This window comes from Astyanax mexicanus, chromosome 3 (assembly GCF_023375975.1).
Source record: "Astyanax mexicanus isolate ESR-SI-001 chromosome 3, AstMex3_surface, whole genome shotgun sequence".
Lineage (NCBI taxonomy): Eukaryota > Metazoa > Chordata > Actinopteri > Characiformes > Acestrorhamphidae > Astyanax > Astyanax mexicanus.
In genome coordinates, this window is record NC_064410.1 from 9,906,748 (window position 1) to 9,925,757 (window position 19,010).

Consider the following 19,010-nt stretch of genomic DNA (forward strand, 5'->3'; position numbering starts at 1 on the left):
TATCATTGGATTATTGTATATATATATATATATATATATATATATATATATATATATATATATATAACACTATGTCTCACAATCTAACGCTATATATACACAACAAAGCACTACTCATACAGTACAAGCAATACTAATTTAATAAGCTATTTATTTGTTAAATCCTTAACGTCAATTTAATCCAATGTGGGAAAAAAATTGTACTGAGGACTTTCTTCATTCTTTTAGGACATTAGCCCCAGCAACTGCAGCTAACCCAGCTAATCCTGTTAAAGGAAATCCCCCTGGACCAATCAAATAGCTTATGGTCACACCTGCAGTAAAAGCACAAAGTCCCCCCAGCAGTTTTACTCCCTTCTGACGCTGTCTTGCTGATTTTACCCATGTCGGTAGCCACACTTTCCCTAAGAGAGCTCCTCCTGCTGCTGCTGATAATCCAGTCAGACTGCCACGAAGAAAAGTCACAACATCTACAGACCTCTTGTTCTGCATGTTAATCCCCCCCATTGCTATTACAATTATAAAGATAACACACAGGTACTGTGGTTTCTGCAGAACAGTCAGTAATACTCTTTTACAGTATGCTGTGATGGAATGGGCAGAGCGGAACAGTAGTGGTGTATAATACTGGTTCCCATTATCAGCTACCATCACATCTATCTTCTGTAGCAGCTCAGTAACCTGACCCCTGTTAGCTGGGTCTTTATTATTGAGCACATGGTATCTCCCTCCACATTGTTCTACTAGGTTTGAGAGTCTCATGTTGTTTCTAATCAGTTCCTCAACTGTGGAACCATGGAGATTATCTCCATGAGTAAAGAGAATCATGGTGTATCTCAGGGCTTCTTCCCCGAACATCTGCTTAAACAATGTTACAATATCTTCTTCTTGCTCAGTGAAAGTGTGTGGAGTGAGAGTGAGGAGGAGGACATGGAGTCCAGGAGAACAGCTTTTCACACCTCTCTCCATTTCTACCCTCAAATCTCTCGCAGAAAGTGCTGAGTGATAAAAATTTGGACTGTCCATCACTGTCACTGTCCGGTTTTCTACAACAGCACTTTGTTTCTGGATGTTCTGAGTTTGAGAGGAGAAGCCAGTGGCTGAGGGAAACATGGTTCTGCCTAAAATGGTGTTTCCAGCTGAACTCGTTCCTACACCAGTTTTCCCCACCAACAGAAGACGGAGCTCAGGTTCAGCCATGACTTCACTGTAGCACGCTTCACTGGAGATCTGAAAACAAACACACACTCACATAATGAATTTCAGAGTCCTTTCTTTTCAATGTGAATTCAAATCTTTAATATTAAGTTCCCATCATTAACACCAGGGTTGTAAAATTTCAGTACAATTTGAACAAAAAAAATAATTTGTAAGTAATGTAATTAAGTTCTCTTGAACTGCAGGTGGCACTGTTGCATACCTGAGCTTCTGGTTGACATACAAGTCCCAGGTAAATTCAATGTTGCATGTAATGCAGTACAATTTTGTTAAATTGAATTATTTAGTTGCATGATTAAAAGCAAATAAGAAAAGCTAAGCATTATTTTACAATTCCCCTTCACACTCATGAGGAAACAAGGCAATACTAACTAGGTTGCCTGTGTGAGGGTTAAAACCTGTCACTAGCAAATACGTACTCTCCTTATTCCTCCTCTTATACAAACTTCTACTACCCTATCTGCTCACTGTAGAAGCTATCAATATTGGGATAAATATTCACTCCCTTTATCCATCCTTTAATCAATACATCTACTCTCATTTCCTTCATTTTGAAGATATCACTAGCAAACAGTTACTCCCCTTATCCACATGTTTTCCAAAAGGCAGTTAAATTAATATTTTAAAGTAATTAGTCTGTTTTGAAATGTAGTAACCACATACTTTTATTTCATTTACATGCCTTCTCTGGAAGAAAGCAGGCATTTAGTGCTCTAAGAAGCAGATTTCTAAATTGATATGGATAGATTGAGGCAAACATTTCTGTTATATAAAATAAAATAATTTAAACGAACAAAATATTACAGTTATGCGAATTTAAAATCAACACCCCTCCATCTCATAAAATATAGCAGAAATGTTTGCCTCAATCTATCTGACTGAATATGATTTGCTGCAAAAAGCTGTGGGAAAAACAATGCTGCTGCACCATTTAAGGTGATAATGACACTTAACATAGTGGGATGATTTTTCCATATTCTTCTTTCACTGTGTAAAAAGCTGTTGACGTATTCGTAGTTTGCATACCGAATAAAAATATGTTTATTTTCCAATAAAGAACTATTTTCAAGTAATACATGCGATTTAAATGGAAATGCTAAACACATGCGATTTAAATGGAAATGCTATATTATTATTATTAGTAGTAGTAGTAGTAAAAGTAGTGATATAATTTGTGCTAAAAAAAAACAAAAACATAATTACCCTGATACACCTACAGCACAGCTGAGTCTGTCCTGTTTTAGATAATCGAAATAACAAAGAACCTGTGCACATAAATGCCTATTTTTAACATAGTTTAAACATAGTTACAGGTTATTCTGCTGTGAGGTCTGCTCAGCTAATCCTCACAGTTTTGAACCGAAAAGCTAATTCCAGTTAAGAATTAATTTACAGAAACTCTTACCTGGAGATCTGTTCTGTGAGTCTTTTCTGTGGATATTTGTGATAACCAGCTCACACGATTTCAGGTGAACTCTCAGATGGTGGATCCACGCTGCAGTGCCCTCATGCAGGGATAACCGTTAAGTAAGTCTTTACTTTCATTTCTGACTCTTTTGTGCCAGGCTGCGCGCGCTGTGTGTATAATCCACCAATGATCAGCTGTGTTTGCGGAAAAACAACCCTCCTCCTCCGTCTTTATAAGCACTGTGATAAAGTTTATACACATCATTTCAGCAGCACTCACAGCCAGCAAGTCCTCAAGCGCAGCTTTCTTCAAAAGGTAGGATAAAATAAATATTTAAATACCTTCTATAATGTGGAGTTATTCATAACTAAATTTTGGGAGATAATCCACGCCCATTACTCCACCCACTAGCCCTATTTAAACCCCCACTTCCTCTCCTCCTGCGTGTGGTACAACTTGGCATTTGCTTCGTATCGCACACCTCACCTGATTCGTTATGGATCTACAGCTCGCTGCTTCCGACGACGAGCTCTTCTCAGCCTCTGGCTCTTCCTCCGCCGGCGCTCCCGGCCGGCCTCCTCGACTGCGCTCCGTGGTGTCCGTTCCGGCTTCCTCGGCGGGCGTCGCTTCCTCCGGCTCCTCGACCCGGTCTGGCCGCTCCCGCGAAGCTGCTCCGCGCGGTCCTCGCGTCGCCGCCGGGCTTCGCCGGCTTCTCCTTCCCCTCGACGGCGGCCTTCGACCCCCAGGATTGGTTCTCGTCCTCCGGCTGCCTCTGCCGCTCCCTCGCGGCCTCCTCCTGCTTCTCCCGCCTCTCAGGCGGCTTCTTCGATTGGCGATTGGACTGTCTCTGGTTTGCAGAAGGCGCTCCGGTCCCGCGGCGTTCCCTTCGCCCGGTCGGCCAACAAGCGCTGCCTGTTTTCCCTCTTTCAGGCTTCCAGCCCTGGCTCCAGGCGCTCCTCTGCCCAGCCTGCTGCAGCCCGCGGCAGATCCTCCCCGGCGTCGCTTCCTCCTCGCAGCCGTTCCCGGCGCTCTGTCCCCGTTCCAGCGCCCCCTGCCAGCGTGGCGGTTCCCGCACCTGGCCCGGCGCCGGCCTCCTTCCCCGTTGGGGTTCCCTCTTCCTCGCTTTTAGGTGATCCTCCCCGTCCTCTCCTTTCCCTCCCTTCGGCTCCTGCCCGCCTCCAATCTTCGCTTCCTCTCTTCTCCTCTTCTCTGTTTCCTCCTCCCCACTCCGTCCCGCCGTCTTCCCACGCTGTTCCCCAGTCTTCCCTCGCCATGCCCCCGCCTTCTCTCACCTTGCCCCCGTCTTCCCTCGCCATGCCCCCGCCTTCTCTCACCTTGCCCCCGTCTTCCCTCGCCATGCCCCCGCCTTCTCTCACCTTACCCCTATCTTCCCTCGCCATGCCCCCGCCTTCTCTCACCTTACCCCTATCTTCCCTCGCCGCGCCCATATCCTCCCTTGCCGTGCTCTCATCTTCCCACGCCATCCCCTCATCTTCCCACGCCATCCCCTCATCTTCCCACGCCATCCCCTCATCTTCCCACGCCATCCCCTCGTCTTCCCACGCCATCCCCCCATCTTCCCACGCCATCCCCTCCTTGTTGGCCCGCCCACCAGCCTCTGAATTCATGCCTGCCTCTTCCCTCGCGCTGCCTGGGCTCCGCCTTCCGCCTCCTGACCCCTCCTACTCACTCTACACCGCCGCTCCAGCCCCGCCCCCTCCGGGCGCTCTGGTCTTCACCCCCCCCTTGGTCCAGCCTGCGCTTCGCCAGCGAATTCTGCAAGGTGCGGATATAGATCTCTCGCTGTTGTTGCGTCCCTCCTCCCAGCTCGCCGCTCCGCGCACTGTTGATGTGGGAGATCTTTCCCTCACGCTCCGCGCAGCGGCGCCTCGCGCCTCGGGGCTTCTCACAGTCCCCGAGTTCGCCTTGGCTTTCGCCTTGTTCAGAGACATTATCTGCTCATCCTTCCCAGCTCGACGTCAGGAACTTGACGATTATCTTTCCGTTATAATGGACCTGGCCGTGCGCTTTGGTGGCTCGGGATTTCTGGAATACCACCGCCTGTTTTCTGCTCGGGCTGCAGCCCGCCTCTTGCAGCAGAATGTCTCCACGTACTGGGGCATTTTAGATATGGAACTTTACTGCAGGATCTTCGCGGGCCGTGCTTCCATTTCCTGTGGGCTGTGCGGGCATCCCTCCCACCCCGCCTCTGCCTGTTCCCTCGTGGACCCCTCATCTGGCCCGCGCGTGGCCGCGAGCTCTTCTGCACGCTTCACGGATGCCCCGGCCGGCCACGCTCCCTCCCCCCAGCGCGTTATCTCCGTCGATGCCCGTGATGCCCGCGGCAGACGCCTGAGTTTCCTGGGCCATCGCATGCTGTGCAACAATTTCAATGGGGGCGGCTGCTTCGCCTCGTCCTGCAAGCTGCTGCACGCCTGCTCCTACTGCGGGCTGGCTCACTCCCGCTCCGGCTGTCCCCGGCGCCCACCCAAGCACGGCGGAAGCTGACTGCTCCGCTTTCTGTCCACACCTGTCAACGTGCCCGAGCTGGCTTCGTGCCTCTCCGGCCATCCCGACCCTGCTTTCGTCTCTCATCTCCTGGATGGATTTCTTTTTGGGTTCTCGCCTGGTCTAGCCGTCCTGCCTTCCTCCTCCTGCTCCTGCGCTAACCTCCTTTCGGCTGAGGCCGAGCCGGAGGTCGTTTCCCGGCTTCTGCGCAAAGAAGTTGCGGAGGGTTTTATGATCGGCCCTTTCTCTTCTCTCCCGTTTGCCACCTATCGCATTAGCCCCATAGGCATTGCCACGCGCAAGTACTCGGGGAAGAAGCGCATCGTCATCGACCTCTCCGCTCCTCACGGTTCTATCATACCATCCATCAACAGCCTGATTCCCAGCGCCGACTTCTCCATGTCGTATGCTTGCGTGGACAACGCGATCTCCCTCATCCGCCTCCTCGGGCGGGGTGCCTGGCTGGCCAAGGCGGACATCGTATCTGCTTTTAAAGTTGTCCCCTTGCATCCCGATTTCTGGCACCTTTTCGGAGTCCGTTGGCGCGGGCGATATTACTTCGCGGTCCGCCTCACCTTCGGCTGTAAGAGCAGCCCTAAGATATTCGACTCCCTAGCCGAATCGCTGTCCTGGATCCTTCTCAACGTTTATCGCATCCCGTACGTCGTCCATCTGCTGGATGATTTTCTCGTCCTCGATGCCCCCACCTCTCCTCCAGCCCGATGCATCACCCGACTGTCTGCAGCTTTCGACCGTCTGGGTATTCCTCTCTCTCCCGACAAAACTGTCGGCCCTGCTACATCTCTGGAATTTCTGGGCATTACCCTGGATTCCGTTTCTCTCCAGGCTTCCCTCCCCCGTGACAAGCTGGTCCGTATCAAGGATGCCCTCTCTCTCTTCCTTGAACGTCAGCACTGCTCCAAACAGCAGCTTCTCTCTCTCTTGGGGCATTTAAATTTCGCCATGCGGATTATTCCCCAAGGCAGATCCTTCATTTCTCACCTTCTCACGCTGTCTTCTTCCGCCACCTCTCTCTACCAAACAGTCACTCTGGACCAAGCATGCCTGTCTGAATTGCGCTTCTGGCTCCTCCTACTCTCCCACTGGAATGGCATTTCTCTCTTTCGCCTTCCCGAAGCGTCGGATCACCCCGACTTTTTTCTCTTCACCGACGCTGCCCCCTCCTTTGGATACGGAGGCTATTGTGGCACCCGTTGGTTTTTCTCTCCCTGGCCTCAGGAGCTCATCGACCAGTCGGCTACAGACGGCGACTCCTCTGCCCTGCGGGAGTTATATCCCGTCGTCGCAGCCGCCGTGCTTTGGGGTCCTCATTGGAAGAGAAGCATCGTCTCCATCCATTCCGACAGTTCCACCGTTGTACACATTATCAATAAATCCAGATCCAATAATCTATCCATCATGCTCTATCTCCGTCGTCTGACTTGGTTATCCATCACACACCAATTTTCTCTCCAAGCTCTACACATACCTGGCCTCTCTAATCCCACTGCTGACGCTCTCTCTCGTTTCAACCTGCAGAAATTCAGGACCTTGGCACCACATATGGACCCTCAGCCCACTCCGACTCCACCTTATTCAGATACCATCTTCCCGCTCTAGCTACATCCAGCATGAACCAACTCACCACCGCTTCTCAAGATCTCATCATCGACTCCGTATCCCCTAACACCTTGTCCACCTACTGGACCGGTTGGCAATGTTTTAAACGTTTCCACCATATCCAAAACCTTCCTTTTCCTTCTTTAGACCTTCACACTCTGTCCTCCTTTCTCACTTTCTCCAGCACTCATCTTTCGATCCGCTCCTCCACTTTAAAAGTATATCTGTCTGCTATCAACTTTTTTCTTATTCTGCTATTAGGATCTCCTCATCCCTTTTCCAAACACCACCAAATATCCCTACTTATCAGAGGAATCAGAAGACGAGAGCCGCGTTCGCCCAATCGGCGCCTCCCCATCACTTCCCATATACTGCATTACTGTCTTTTTACGCTCCGCCACGGATACGCTGCTCCCTCCATCTGCTCTACGCTTGAATCTATGTTTCTCCTCGCCTTCTTCGGCTTTCTCCGCTGCTCGGAATTCACAACTTCCACTACCTCCCATAATCCTGCTTTTCACCCCTGTCTTTCTGATTTATCTATTTTGGACGAAAGAACACTGACCTTCAGAATCAAACGCAGTAAAACTGACCAGCTCGGCATTTCTGCCCCTATCTATCTTTTCAAACTCACTTCCCCTCTCAGCCCCTATGAGCCCATCACTGCGTACCTCAGCCACCGTCTCACTCACCAAGCTTCTCCAGACGACCCTCTTTTCGTCATAGAATCCGGATCACCTGCCACTCGCCACTGGTTTCATTTTCATCTTAAGCAAATTCTCTCACTCAGCGGTTTTAACCCTTCCTTCTTTTCAGCCCACTCTTTTAGAATCGGCGCCGCATCCACAGCATCTCACCGCGGTTTACCCGATCACACAGTAAAAATCCTCGGTCGCTGGACCTCCCAAGCTTACCATGGATACATCAGAACCCACGCAAGCGACCTTTTAGCTGCTCACGAGCGCCTGGCTTCCCTTACTGTCTAATTTTTGGGGCTTCAGCTTCTCGCGTCCTTGCGTAGCTGCCCCGAACTCTAGCCCAAAATATCCACTGAGTTCGCCCCCCTCCTCTTTCTATCTTATTCCATCAGGGCGTGGGTTAATACTAGCAAAGTGGAGTTATTCATAACTAAATTTTGGGAGATAATCCACGCCCATTACTCCACCCACTAGCCCTATTTAAACCCCCACTTCCTCTCCTCCTGCGTGTGGTACAACTTGGCACCCGCCTCCACCCCATCTCCCACCTTTTTCTCTTTCTTCTTCTTCTTTACCTCTCATCGCGGGGGGGGGCTTCAGCTTCTCGCGTCCTTGCGTAGCTGCCCCGAACTCTAGCCCAAAATATCCACTGAGTTCGCCCCCCTCCTCTTTCTATCTTATTCCATCAGGGCGTGGGTTAATACTAGCAAAACTATAACTAAACCTAGGTATAATAATGATGTTGATATTTTTAAAAAGTTTTTTTTTATGATACAATAATAAAACAGTGTCATATTATTAAAAATAGTATTAACTGGTCATTAGGATGAAGATGATCCGTGCAGAAACTTAAGAGAACTCAAACCAAATGTCCCAACTGAGCATCTTTAATTTATTTACATTGTAAAATAGCCTGCATTCATTTTCAATGGGCAGAAATGCAGCTGGAAAAGGGAGTGCATCGTAATTTGTATCATTACCATTTAATATAACTATAATTATTATTTTTAAACCCTAGTATCTACATTTCTACCAGAGTAATGAAGGTTAATACGTTTGACACCTTTGACAAAATGACTTGAGAAGAAGTTGAATTGTTCTTTAAGCACCACAATGAAGTAGTAGTCCTAAAGTATTCAACATGTTTTTTATTTAAGTATTGCAAGTAGTTTATTCTAAAACTTACTGCTTAATTACTGAAAGTAAAAGAACAGTACTCTGCTATGTAGTAAAGCTGTAAGTAGGAGAAATAATAATACTCCAGTAGATACAGATAAAGCATTATGGTACTTACGTACACCAGTGAAGTTGTTTCTCCTCCTTTACTATACACTCCTGATAACATCTCTACATAATAAAACATTAAACAGATAAATGGAATTTAGAATAAAGAACTGCATGTATTTACCTGTTAGCTGGTTAGTTTCCTTTGTGTTACTGACTGTTCATATGAATAGTAATTAGTGTTAAATTGAAAAGCAAGCAAAAATGGAAAAATATAAATGCAATCCACAAGATACATTGCTTTTCTACAGTAACAGCTGAATTTGTGCTAAAATCAATAAAATGCAAAACCACCATTGCAATACATTTTACTGCACTTAATCTCTTCATTGAAGAACAACACACAACAATGAACATTTTCTAAACCAAAGGCCCCGCGACCCTGACAGATGAAGCGGGCATTGATGATGAATGAATGAATCAAAAACCAAACGCTGTATTGAATAAAATACACCTCAAAATGTAATCAAGGCACAGCTGTTTTCCTTTTAACCATGAGGTACTTCAAACATAAATGTCTTCTCAAAATGTAATGTTCAAGAGATTCCTTTTAAACACTGATGTGGAGAAAATGGGCCACAATGAAAAGTAAAAGATTTGTACATCGATGTTAGCAAATCTCTGAACAAAAAACAGTATTTGTATCTGTATTTAAAGAAAGAAATGCTGATTTTTTGTCAGAATTGCACACAAACCCCCCAATCAGCTCAACTGCACTGTATTCCACTGCGTGGTGCTGTGAATGTTCAAAAGCAAATCAAAATGCACAGGACCGTACAAAAATAAAAACAGTTCACTTTTATGAGATAAAAGTCGCAATGTTATGTTATTAAAGTTATAATATTATGATAATAAAGTAATAATATTACGAGAATAAAGTTATAATATTACATACATTTATAATATTACATACATTTATAATATTATGAGACTAAAGTTATAATATTACAAGATTAAAGTCGTAATATTACGAGATTAAAGTAATAATATTACGAGAATAAAGTTATAATATTACATACATTTATAATATTACATACATTTATAATATTATGAGACTAAAGTTATAATATTACAAGATTAAAGTCGTAATATTACGAGATTAAAGTAATAATATTACGAGAATAAAGTTATAATATTACAACATTAAAGTTATAATATTACGAAAATAAAGTTATAATATTACAACATTAAAGTTATAATATTACGAGAATAAAGTTATAATATTACGAGAATAAAGTAATAATATTACGACATTAAAGTTATAATATTATGAGATTAAAGTTATAATATTACGAGAATAATGTTATAATATTACGAGTATAAAGTTATAATATTACGACATTGAGTTATTATTTTATGAGATTGCAGTTATAATATTACGAGATTAAAGTAATAATATTACGAGAATAAAGTTATAATATTACAACATTAAAGTTATAATATTACGAAAACAAAGTTATAATATTACAACATTAAAGTTATAATATTACGAAAATAAAGTTATAATATTACAACATTAAAGTTGTAATATTATGATAATAAAGTTATAATATTACAAGATCAAAGTTATAATATTAGGAGAATAAAGTTATAATATTACAACATTAAAGTTATAATATTATGAGAATAAAGTTTTAATATTACGACATTAAAGTTCTAATATTATGAGATTAAAGTTATAATATTACGACATCAAAGTTCTAATATTATGAGATTAAAGTTATAATATTACGAGAAAAAAGTTATAATATTACGAGTATAAAGTTATAATATTACGACATTGAGTTATTATTTTATGAGATTGCAGTCATAATATTACGAGAATAAAGTTATAATATTGCGACATTAAAGTAATAATATTATGAGAATAACATTATAATATTATAAGAATAAAGTTATAATATTGCGACATTGAATTATTATTTTACGAGATTACACTTATAATATTATGAGAATAAAGTTATAATATTACAAGAATAAAGTGATAATATTACAAGAATAAAGTGATAATATGAGAATAAAGTTATAATATTACGACATTGAATTATTATTTTACGAGATTACAGTTATAATATTATGAGAATAAAGTTATAATATTACAAAAATAAAGTGATAATATTATGAGAATAAAGTTAAATATTACGAAATTACACTTATAATATTACGAGAATAAAGTTATAATATTACGAGAATAAAGTTATAAGATTACGAGAATAAAGTTATAATATTACGAGAATAAAGTTATAATATTACGATATTGAATTATTATTTTACGAGATTACACTTATAATATTACGAGAATAAAGTTATAATATTATGACAATAAAGTAATAATATTACGAGAATAAAGTTATATTATTACAAGATAAAAGTCGCAATATTATGAGATTAAAGTCGTAATTATCTGTTACAGGGCTGATCACCATCAGTTATCCACATTTATAACCTCCTGATTATTAATGCTCTTTTGCTACAGTTAGATAATACAGTGTCCAGATTTTGCCGAGTCTTCGGCTCCCCTGCCGCGAGAAGCCTCCCGTGTGGAGAGTGCTCAAAGAGATTTCCACTGCCTTTTAGTTCGGTTCTTGCGACCAAAGAAACACAAATACAGTAAATTCCAGTCACGAATAAAGGAAATAAACCTTTAACTGTTGCAGGAAGACTGTCTGTGTGTTCTAAACTATATCAAGATCAAAAATACTGTGAAACATGATATGCGTGCCAAAGTTATGATCTCTACAATATTGAATTATGTTTATTAATTTCTCAATAACTATTTAGTACTATTGGGCTAGCATGTATTAATTAAATCAATATAATTTATATTAAAATATACCCAATATTTCCCAGAAGATAGTGTACCTTATAAAGCACCTCCTATAACTGTACACCCAACCATGAAATTCTTTTAGTATTAGACACTCAGTCAGCCTCCAGGGAAATGCACCCCGTTTTAAACCTGGTTACATAATTAAATAAACACATAATTCAGAAAATATAGCTTTAACAAATTTATAATCCTTTGTTGTTTGTGTCTTTTTATATGAGGCCTGTGACATGTTTCTTAAGCAGGACACTGTGATTTGACAATATGCAGATCTTCAGTCTATTTTCTCAGGTATAGAAACAAAATATGTTATACATGAAATTCCATGTTTCCATTATTATATACCTGTGAAAGGTGATTATATGGGATGCCTAAAGGCCTTGGTCCTGCCGTATCACTAAAATAAACACAAGAAACAGTATCTGTGATTACACTGTTTATGTACATGTGTCTGAGATCAGTAATCTGCATTATAGTTTTGGTTTGTAATGATGTATCAGAAAAAAGTATGTTCAAATGGTTTAACTTACATTTAATTTGCATAGAAATGTAATTTAAATTAGACATACAAAATAGTTGTATGAACAGGATAACTGTTGTTAGTGTAATTTTATGATATTAATGTACATCTTACAGTTACATTTGGTCACGTCTAAACCACATTTTTAAGTATTGGAATAAAACATTATATAATTATTATTTTAAACCAGCTATTTAAATTGTATATAGTGTTACAGACTTAAAACAGCTCTATATGACCCATTCATAGACAACTGTCACGCAGGGCATTTTATACCTTTTTTATTACCTTATTATCTTTATTTCCTCATTTTTACAGTGGACAGTTATAAGTCTTAAAATTGAAAATGTAAAAATATATACTTATTTACATTATATTTTTGTTTAAAATAAGAAATTAATAAATGCAATTTCACATTGTAGAGATCACTGATGTTCATATAATATATACATCACAGTATATTTGCTCTTGATATAGTTTATAACACACAGACAGTCATTCTGCATCAGTAAAAGGTTTATTTCCTTTATTCATGACTGGAATGTACTGTATTTGTGTTCCTTTGGTCGCAAAAAAACAAACTAAAAGGCAAGAAAGCACACCTGAGCCTGGAAAAACGCTAGTGTGAAAAATCTGCAAGTGTGAAAACCGGGCCCGTGTTAAAAGTTATTGAACTTTGAAAATCTCGTAAACATCTGTAACTGCATCAGCCTTAAGTGTGTTTATTTCCTCTTTTATCCTGTCAGGAAAAAAAAAAAACATTTTCTCTGTTTAGAGAGGTTTACATGGTAGTGCAACTCAACAGAACACCGGTCTGTTAGCTCATGAGCAAGACTCAAAATCCTGTCATTCTTCAGAGATCACTAATTCAGTGAACTAAAGTAAAGTAAAGTAAATTTTCCTCTAATTGAGAAGCATCCATGTGCATATGTTAGTCACATTGTTTATAAATGTCAAAAAATCATGCAAAATTACTTACCTTTTAAAGTTTGTGGATTACAGGAAGCTAGATAGATGTGGAACATAAGTATTCAAAAGTATTCAAAAAATATTTGTTTAAGTAAATTTGGTTCTGATATAGAAGGATTTATTTGCATGACAGCCATATTGTTTACAAATTTCAATGTTTTGTCAAAGTTTTTTGATGATCATTAAGGTTTATACTGCTGCATACATACTTAGTATTTTTATACCAACGATGTGAGGACTGGTCAAAAATCTTTGGTAGGTTTTGCTATTTATGCAAATGAGCAGAAAATCTAGGGGTGCGGAGCTTAATGGTTCAAAGTTGTTTTGAGTAACCCCTGCAATCAGGCACAAAATAATTTTCAATTTGGTTTAGGAGTTATGGGCCAAAATGAATTGTTCATCAATGTAGTGCCACCTAGGCCATGACATTTAGCTGGAGTTACTAATAATTATTGACTATATAAAACTTTTCTACAACATAAAGTTTAGTGTGGACAATCAAAAACAATAGGTTCTGAGAAGTCAGTATTTGGGCCCTAATGATGTTAAATAATTAAAATAATTATAATATTAAATAATTTTTCATCTGAATGTGTATTGGTATCAGCAATTGCGTATTGGAATTAGATCAGAACTGAAAAATTGTGGATAGGCCCATCACTAATAACAACCACTTAGCAACACCATAGAAACCACCTGAAATACCATTACAACATCAGAGTAATTACTCAGCACACATAATTTCACCCTAGTGACAACAAGGTAGCACCATAGCATCACCATAGAGTAGGAACGCCTTACATTTACCCCCTCTGTGCAAATTCTGTTTTAGTTAAAGTATAGTTTTAATTCTACCTGTAGGTTGACAATTGCAAACTGATAAGAGTAATGCATGGTTCCATTATTGACATGTTCATTTTGCTTTGTTGCATTTTATTTACAGTTCTGAATATGGCTCAGAGTAAAGAGAAGTCACAGCCATGTCTGAGTGTCGTGTTGCTTGGAGGAGCAGAAGCTGGGAAAAGTGCTTCAGGAAACACTATCCTTGGCCGATCAGCTTTCGCTACCGAGAAAAGTTCTACGAGAGCAGATTTTCAGAAGGAGAGCGAGATCATTGATGGGGTCAGAGTAGATGTATATGATACACCAGCACTCTTTACCTCTGAAGCAAAGTCAGATATTTCTTCTACATTATTGAAAATGTTCTGTCATGTAGATCTGTCAGGTCCCTTCATATTCCTGCTGGTAATTAATATTGACAGTTACACTGAAAAAGAGAGGAAAAATGTTGAAGATATTGAGAAACGCTTGGGCAATTGGTGCTTGAACACCTGGATCCTCTTCACCAGAGAAGATGTGCTAAAGCGCAGGGGAACAACAGCAGAAAAATGGATAGAAGAAAAAGAAGAACTGAAAGAACTAGTACTGAAATTCCAGAACCGTTGTCATGTCTTCGACAATAAACAACAGAATAAGGATCAAGTGCAAAAACTAATTGCAGCTGTAAAGAAAGCTCCACTTTCTATGCGTAAGTAAATACATACTCAATTACTCAATTATATACAGTACTGTGCAAAAGCTTTAGGCACATGTGAAAATGTTGCATGAAAATGCCCCTTGCCTAGTATATATTTACTAGGTAAAACACTAATATTAGGATAAATACAATTTTACTGTGTTCATTAAAACATGTCCATAGTTCTCCGCTTGAAAATCTAGTACTATTTATATACAGCTTTATATACAGCTGGTTTAGAAATTCGTAATAATTTGGTAAATGCTTAATAATGGTGAATTAGGTAAGCTGCCAATGGAAATGAATTAATCCTCGTCCCGACTGGAGGCATCCAGAAGAAATCTGCAAATGTACCTTTACTCTTTAAACTCATTTACAAGACATCAACTAATTTCCTTAAGAATTAGAAATTAGCGTTACTTTATATTGTGTTGTATTTAACAATGTTCTAAAGTGATCTGGAGTTTTTACAAGCAGGAACACTTTTATTGTTGAGAGAAAAGTGCCTAAAACCTCAGCTCAGGACTACATGTAACATATATCCTCTAATACATATATCCTCTTACACGTGTTAGCAAAATGTACAACCTTTAAGCTGATTACTTTACATTCTTAAGTATTACTGGATTTGCTGGATTTTGCAAATGTCTAATTAAATTCCTTTCAAAGATTTTTTGTGAGGTGCCCGTTACAGCTACTCCAGAATGTTCTAGCACTTCCTTTGAAATCAGACCTAGGTGGACTTTGTGGTTTGCTTAGGATCATTGTTCTGTAGTATTACTACAATATTACTGAGCAACCTCCATGCTATAGGCAGAGTAATTTTTCTCAGTATTTACCGCTGATCCAAAGGCCCAGAAAGTTCCTGTTTAGTTTTATTTGTTGCTAATTTTCATTGCAGAACAGAATCTCAGAACTTAGTTTTAACAAACTGAAACTGTTTGGATATGTTTGAATCAATGTTATGCCTTGGGAAGGAAGAGTCAGCAGAGTGAACAGCCGAGAACTGAGTACACAGCCCTGCTCAATATAGCAGTGCTGAAGATGATGTTACTAATTATGACTGATTGTGGTCTTTCTGTCAAGAAATTTAGGACCCAGTTGCAGTCAGAAACTGAGGGATGATAGTGGTGACCGTATTCATACCATCATCCCTTGAATGGTTGAAATGATACACAAACTGCAGTAGGTCCAGCAAGTGGGGAGCTGGCTTCCGCATAATAGTTGAGGGCACTGAGAGATTGGGGAACCTTGTCTCTGGCTGTTCTGAAGCCTGCCCTATCCACTGACATGAAGACCTTGTTTCAGGTTTTTTAGAAACACTCTCACCACTGCAGATATCCATGGCTTCTGGTTGGGGTTTGTTGTGATGAATTTGTGACAGTAACAGCTCACTTCCTGACAGTTACTGATTCTGTATACTCCTGAGCATCACAGAATTGTGGTCTGAGTAGCCGGGGTCGGGGCCGGGCTAAGGTTTTTACTTTGGGAATGGTCCAGCACAGTAGCCCACGGGTTACAAAGTCCACATATTGGTAGAATTTAGGAAGCACAGACTGTAGATTAGAATGACTGAAATTTTCACTGTCAAAATGTAATGTTTTGCATCTTACTGATAGCACCATATAGTTTGTTCAGTGTAGCATAAGCATTAGTGCTAGGAGCTTTACTAGTGCATCTCAAAAAATTTAAATATCATTGAAAAGTTAATTTATTTCAGTAATTCAGTTCAAAATGTGAAACTCATATATTATATAGATGTATTACACACAGAGTGATCTATTTTATGAAATGAAAACCCAAAAATCAGTGTCTCAGAAAATTGGAATATTATAAAAGACCAACTGGTCCTTTTGTCAGTCCAAAGCCATAATCATCAACAATAAAATAAATAAAGAAATAAACGCTTAGAATAGATCACTCTGTGTGAAATACATCTATATAATATATGAGTTTAATATTTTGAACTGAATTACTGAATTAATTTTTTTTTAATAATATTCTTTTTGAGATGCACTAGTATACACCACTACTATAGTACTCTTGGGAAATAAACTAAAATGATTTTAAATGCCAAAAGTCGGGGGAACAAAAAATACCAGGTGAAAAAAAATAACCAGCGTGTTTTAACATTTTGCGTCTGTAAATTTGTTTCTCGTGAGCGCAAATGTGAAGCTCACAAGCAAAAAAATGGTGACAAAATATCACTCTCGAGCTTTAATTTTCTCCTCTCGTATGTTTTTTCACACTTTCACAGTTGTCTTTGCGTGGCATGCGAATTACCTGCAGCTGCTGTTTGTGCTTGAGTGACTCTTTTGCCCTTGAGTTTTAAAAGAGGTGGTTTTGACCATTTGGAGGCGGGGTCAGAGTCACCACCCTTAGCAAATACTATTGACTGAAATCTCCAGGGTTTGTAATGGACCGCCTACCTCCAAGAGCAGGAGGAGGGTGGAGAAAGAAGGATAGCAGGAAAGTGAGCTCCCTACGTATGATAAAATCCAAACAACTCGCTTTCTGGTGCTGTTAGCCTGGGTTCAGTGCCTGACGTGACCGGCTCTCTTTTTTAGTGCCTGGAGTGACCAGCTCTCCGGCACTGTCTGCCCTGGTTCAGCTCCTAATTTTTTTCAACTGGTATTTTTGCGCCCCGTTCTCAACTAAAATACACCCCCCCCCCCCCCCCCCATTAAAATATTCCGTCACCACCCTTCTCGACTACAATATTCCGTCATTACTCCAACACCCTCCTCCCCACCCTCCCAGTCTGACATTGAGCACCTGCCCCTCTAAATGTCTCTGCACAGCCCTGCTTCTACAATGCAGTGGACCATGGCAAGCCTAGCTTGTAAAGCTACTCACACAGTCTAACTGAGTGTAGTGATGGATGGTGGCAGCAGCAAGGCAGGCAATGGCAGATATTGGTGCTGGCTGGTGTTGTAGTTGTTTTAATTTTGAGTTTTGTCGTTGCAGCATCAAATCAAATAACCAAACATAATAGACCTTATTAATGCATTTACTACATCATATTAATACTATGCTAATCAATTAATATAATGCAAAACATGATTTTTACCAAATCACCTAAGAACTTTTTTTTTACAACAGCTTCGGAGATGAAAAAAGTTCCACGGAAAATGTGTAAAGGACCAGATAATCCTAACGAGAGACGAATTGTTCTGCTGGGGAAGACCGGAGTAGGGAAGAGTGCTGCAGGAAACACCATCCTTGGAGAGAAGAGGTTCAAATCTAAGTTCAGTTCTGCCTCTGTAACAGGACATTCAGAGATGGAGGAGGCAGTGGTAGAAGGGAGGAGAGTGCGTGTGGTGGATACTCCAGGATTATTTGATACAAGCTTCTCTCCAGAGGTAGTGGCTAAAGAGATAGCAAGGAGTGTTTATCTGTCCAGTCCAGGACCTCACGCCTTCCTTTATGTTCAGCCCATTAATATCAGATTCACACAGCAGGAGGAGGAAGTGGTTGATAAATTAGAGCAGATATTTGGAGAAGAGATGAGAAAATACACCATCATTCTCTTCACTCACGGAGATCAGCTAGAGGGAGAAAGTGTGGAGAAACTGATTAGAGAAAACAAGTCTCTCAGCAGGCTGATAGATCAGTGTGGAGGGTATCATGTGTTTAATAATAAAGATCTGGAGAACAGACAGCAGGTCACTGATCTATTGGAGAAGATAGACAGAATGGTGGAGAGGAATGGAGGCAGCTGTTACACCAATGAGATGTTTGAGGATGCAGAGAAAATGGGGTTTACAGACTTCCTGAAGAAAAACTGGCTCCGTTTCCTAATTGGAGGAGTATGTGGGATTATTGGATTTTTTTCTCAACAGTTATATTTAATTCTGCTTGTTTTACTTGTTATTTTCTGTGCTTACTGTTGTCCATTTTAGATTTTCAACCTTTCAATCAACACCAAAATAAATTCTAATTGTATTCAATTTGTAAGAAAAAATGTGGTATGTATGGGGGTTGTATAGTATAGTATAGTCTTGTATCGTAGTATGCCAGGTGGTACACAGTACTTTATTACAGGGGTTGGACAATGAAACTGAAAGACCTGTCATTTTAATGTGGGAGGTTTCATGGTTAAATTGGAGCAGCCTGGTGGCCAATCTTCATTAATGGCACATTGCACCAGTAAGAGCAGAGTGTGAAGGTTCAATTAGCAGGGTAAGAGCACAGTTCTGCTCAAAATATTGCAATGCACACAACATAGAGTTCAAAAGAGGACAAATTGTTGATGCACGTCTTGCTGGCGCATCTGTGACCAAGAAGACAGCAAGTCTTTGTGATGCATCAAGAGCCACGGTATCCAGGGTAATGTCAGCATACCACCAAGAAGAACAAACCACATCCAACATTAACTGTGGATGCTGTAAGAGGAAGCTGTCTGAAAGGGATGTTTGGGTGCTAACCCGGATTGTATCCAA

General features: G+C 40.6%; 2 protein-coding genes across 2 annotated transcripts; one reads left to right on the forward strand and one right to left on the reverse strand.

The window, feature by feature from the left end:
* Positions 1-216: 216 nt before the first annotated feature.
* On the reverse strand, positions 217-2,727 carry LOC125799301 (GTPase IMAP family member 9-like). Its single transcript, XM_049475687.1, has 2 exons — positions 2,624-2,727; positions 217-1,230 (listed from the first exon to the last, which is right to left on the reverse strand). The coding sequence occupies exon 2, from the start codon at positions 1,198-1,200 to the stop codon at positions 217-219; it is 984 nt and encodes a 327-aa protein (XP_049331644.1). The 5' UTR covers positions 1,201-1,230; positions 2,624-2,727.
* An 11,272-nt stretch (positions 2,728-13,999) lies between these two features.
* Positions 14,000-18,789, forward strand: LOC111188857 (GTPase IMAP family member 8-like). Its single transcript, XM_049475816.1, has 2 exons — positions 14,000-14,580; positions 17,671-18,789. The coding sequence occupies exons 1-2, from the start codon at positions 14,004-14,006 to the stop codon at positions 18,468-18,470; spliced, it is 1,377 nt and encodes a 458-aa protein (XP_049331773.1). The 5' UTR covers positions 14,000-14,003; the 3' UTR covers positions 18,471-18,789.
* Positions 18,790-19,010: the final 221 nt, after the last annotated feature.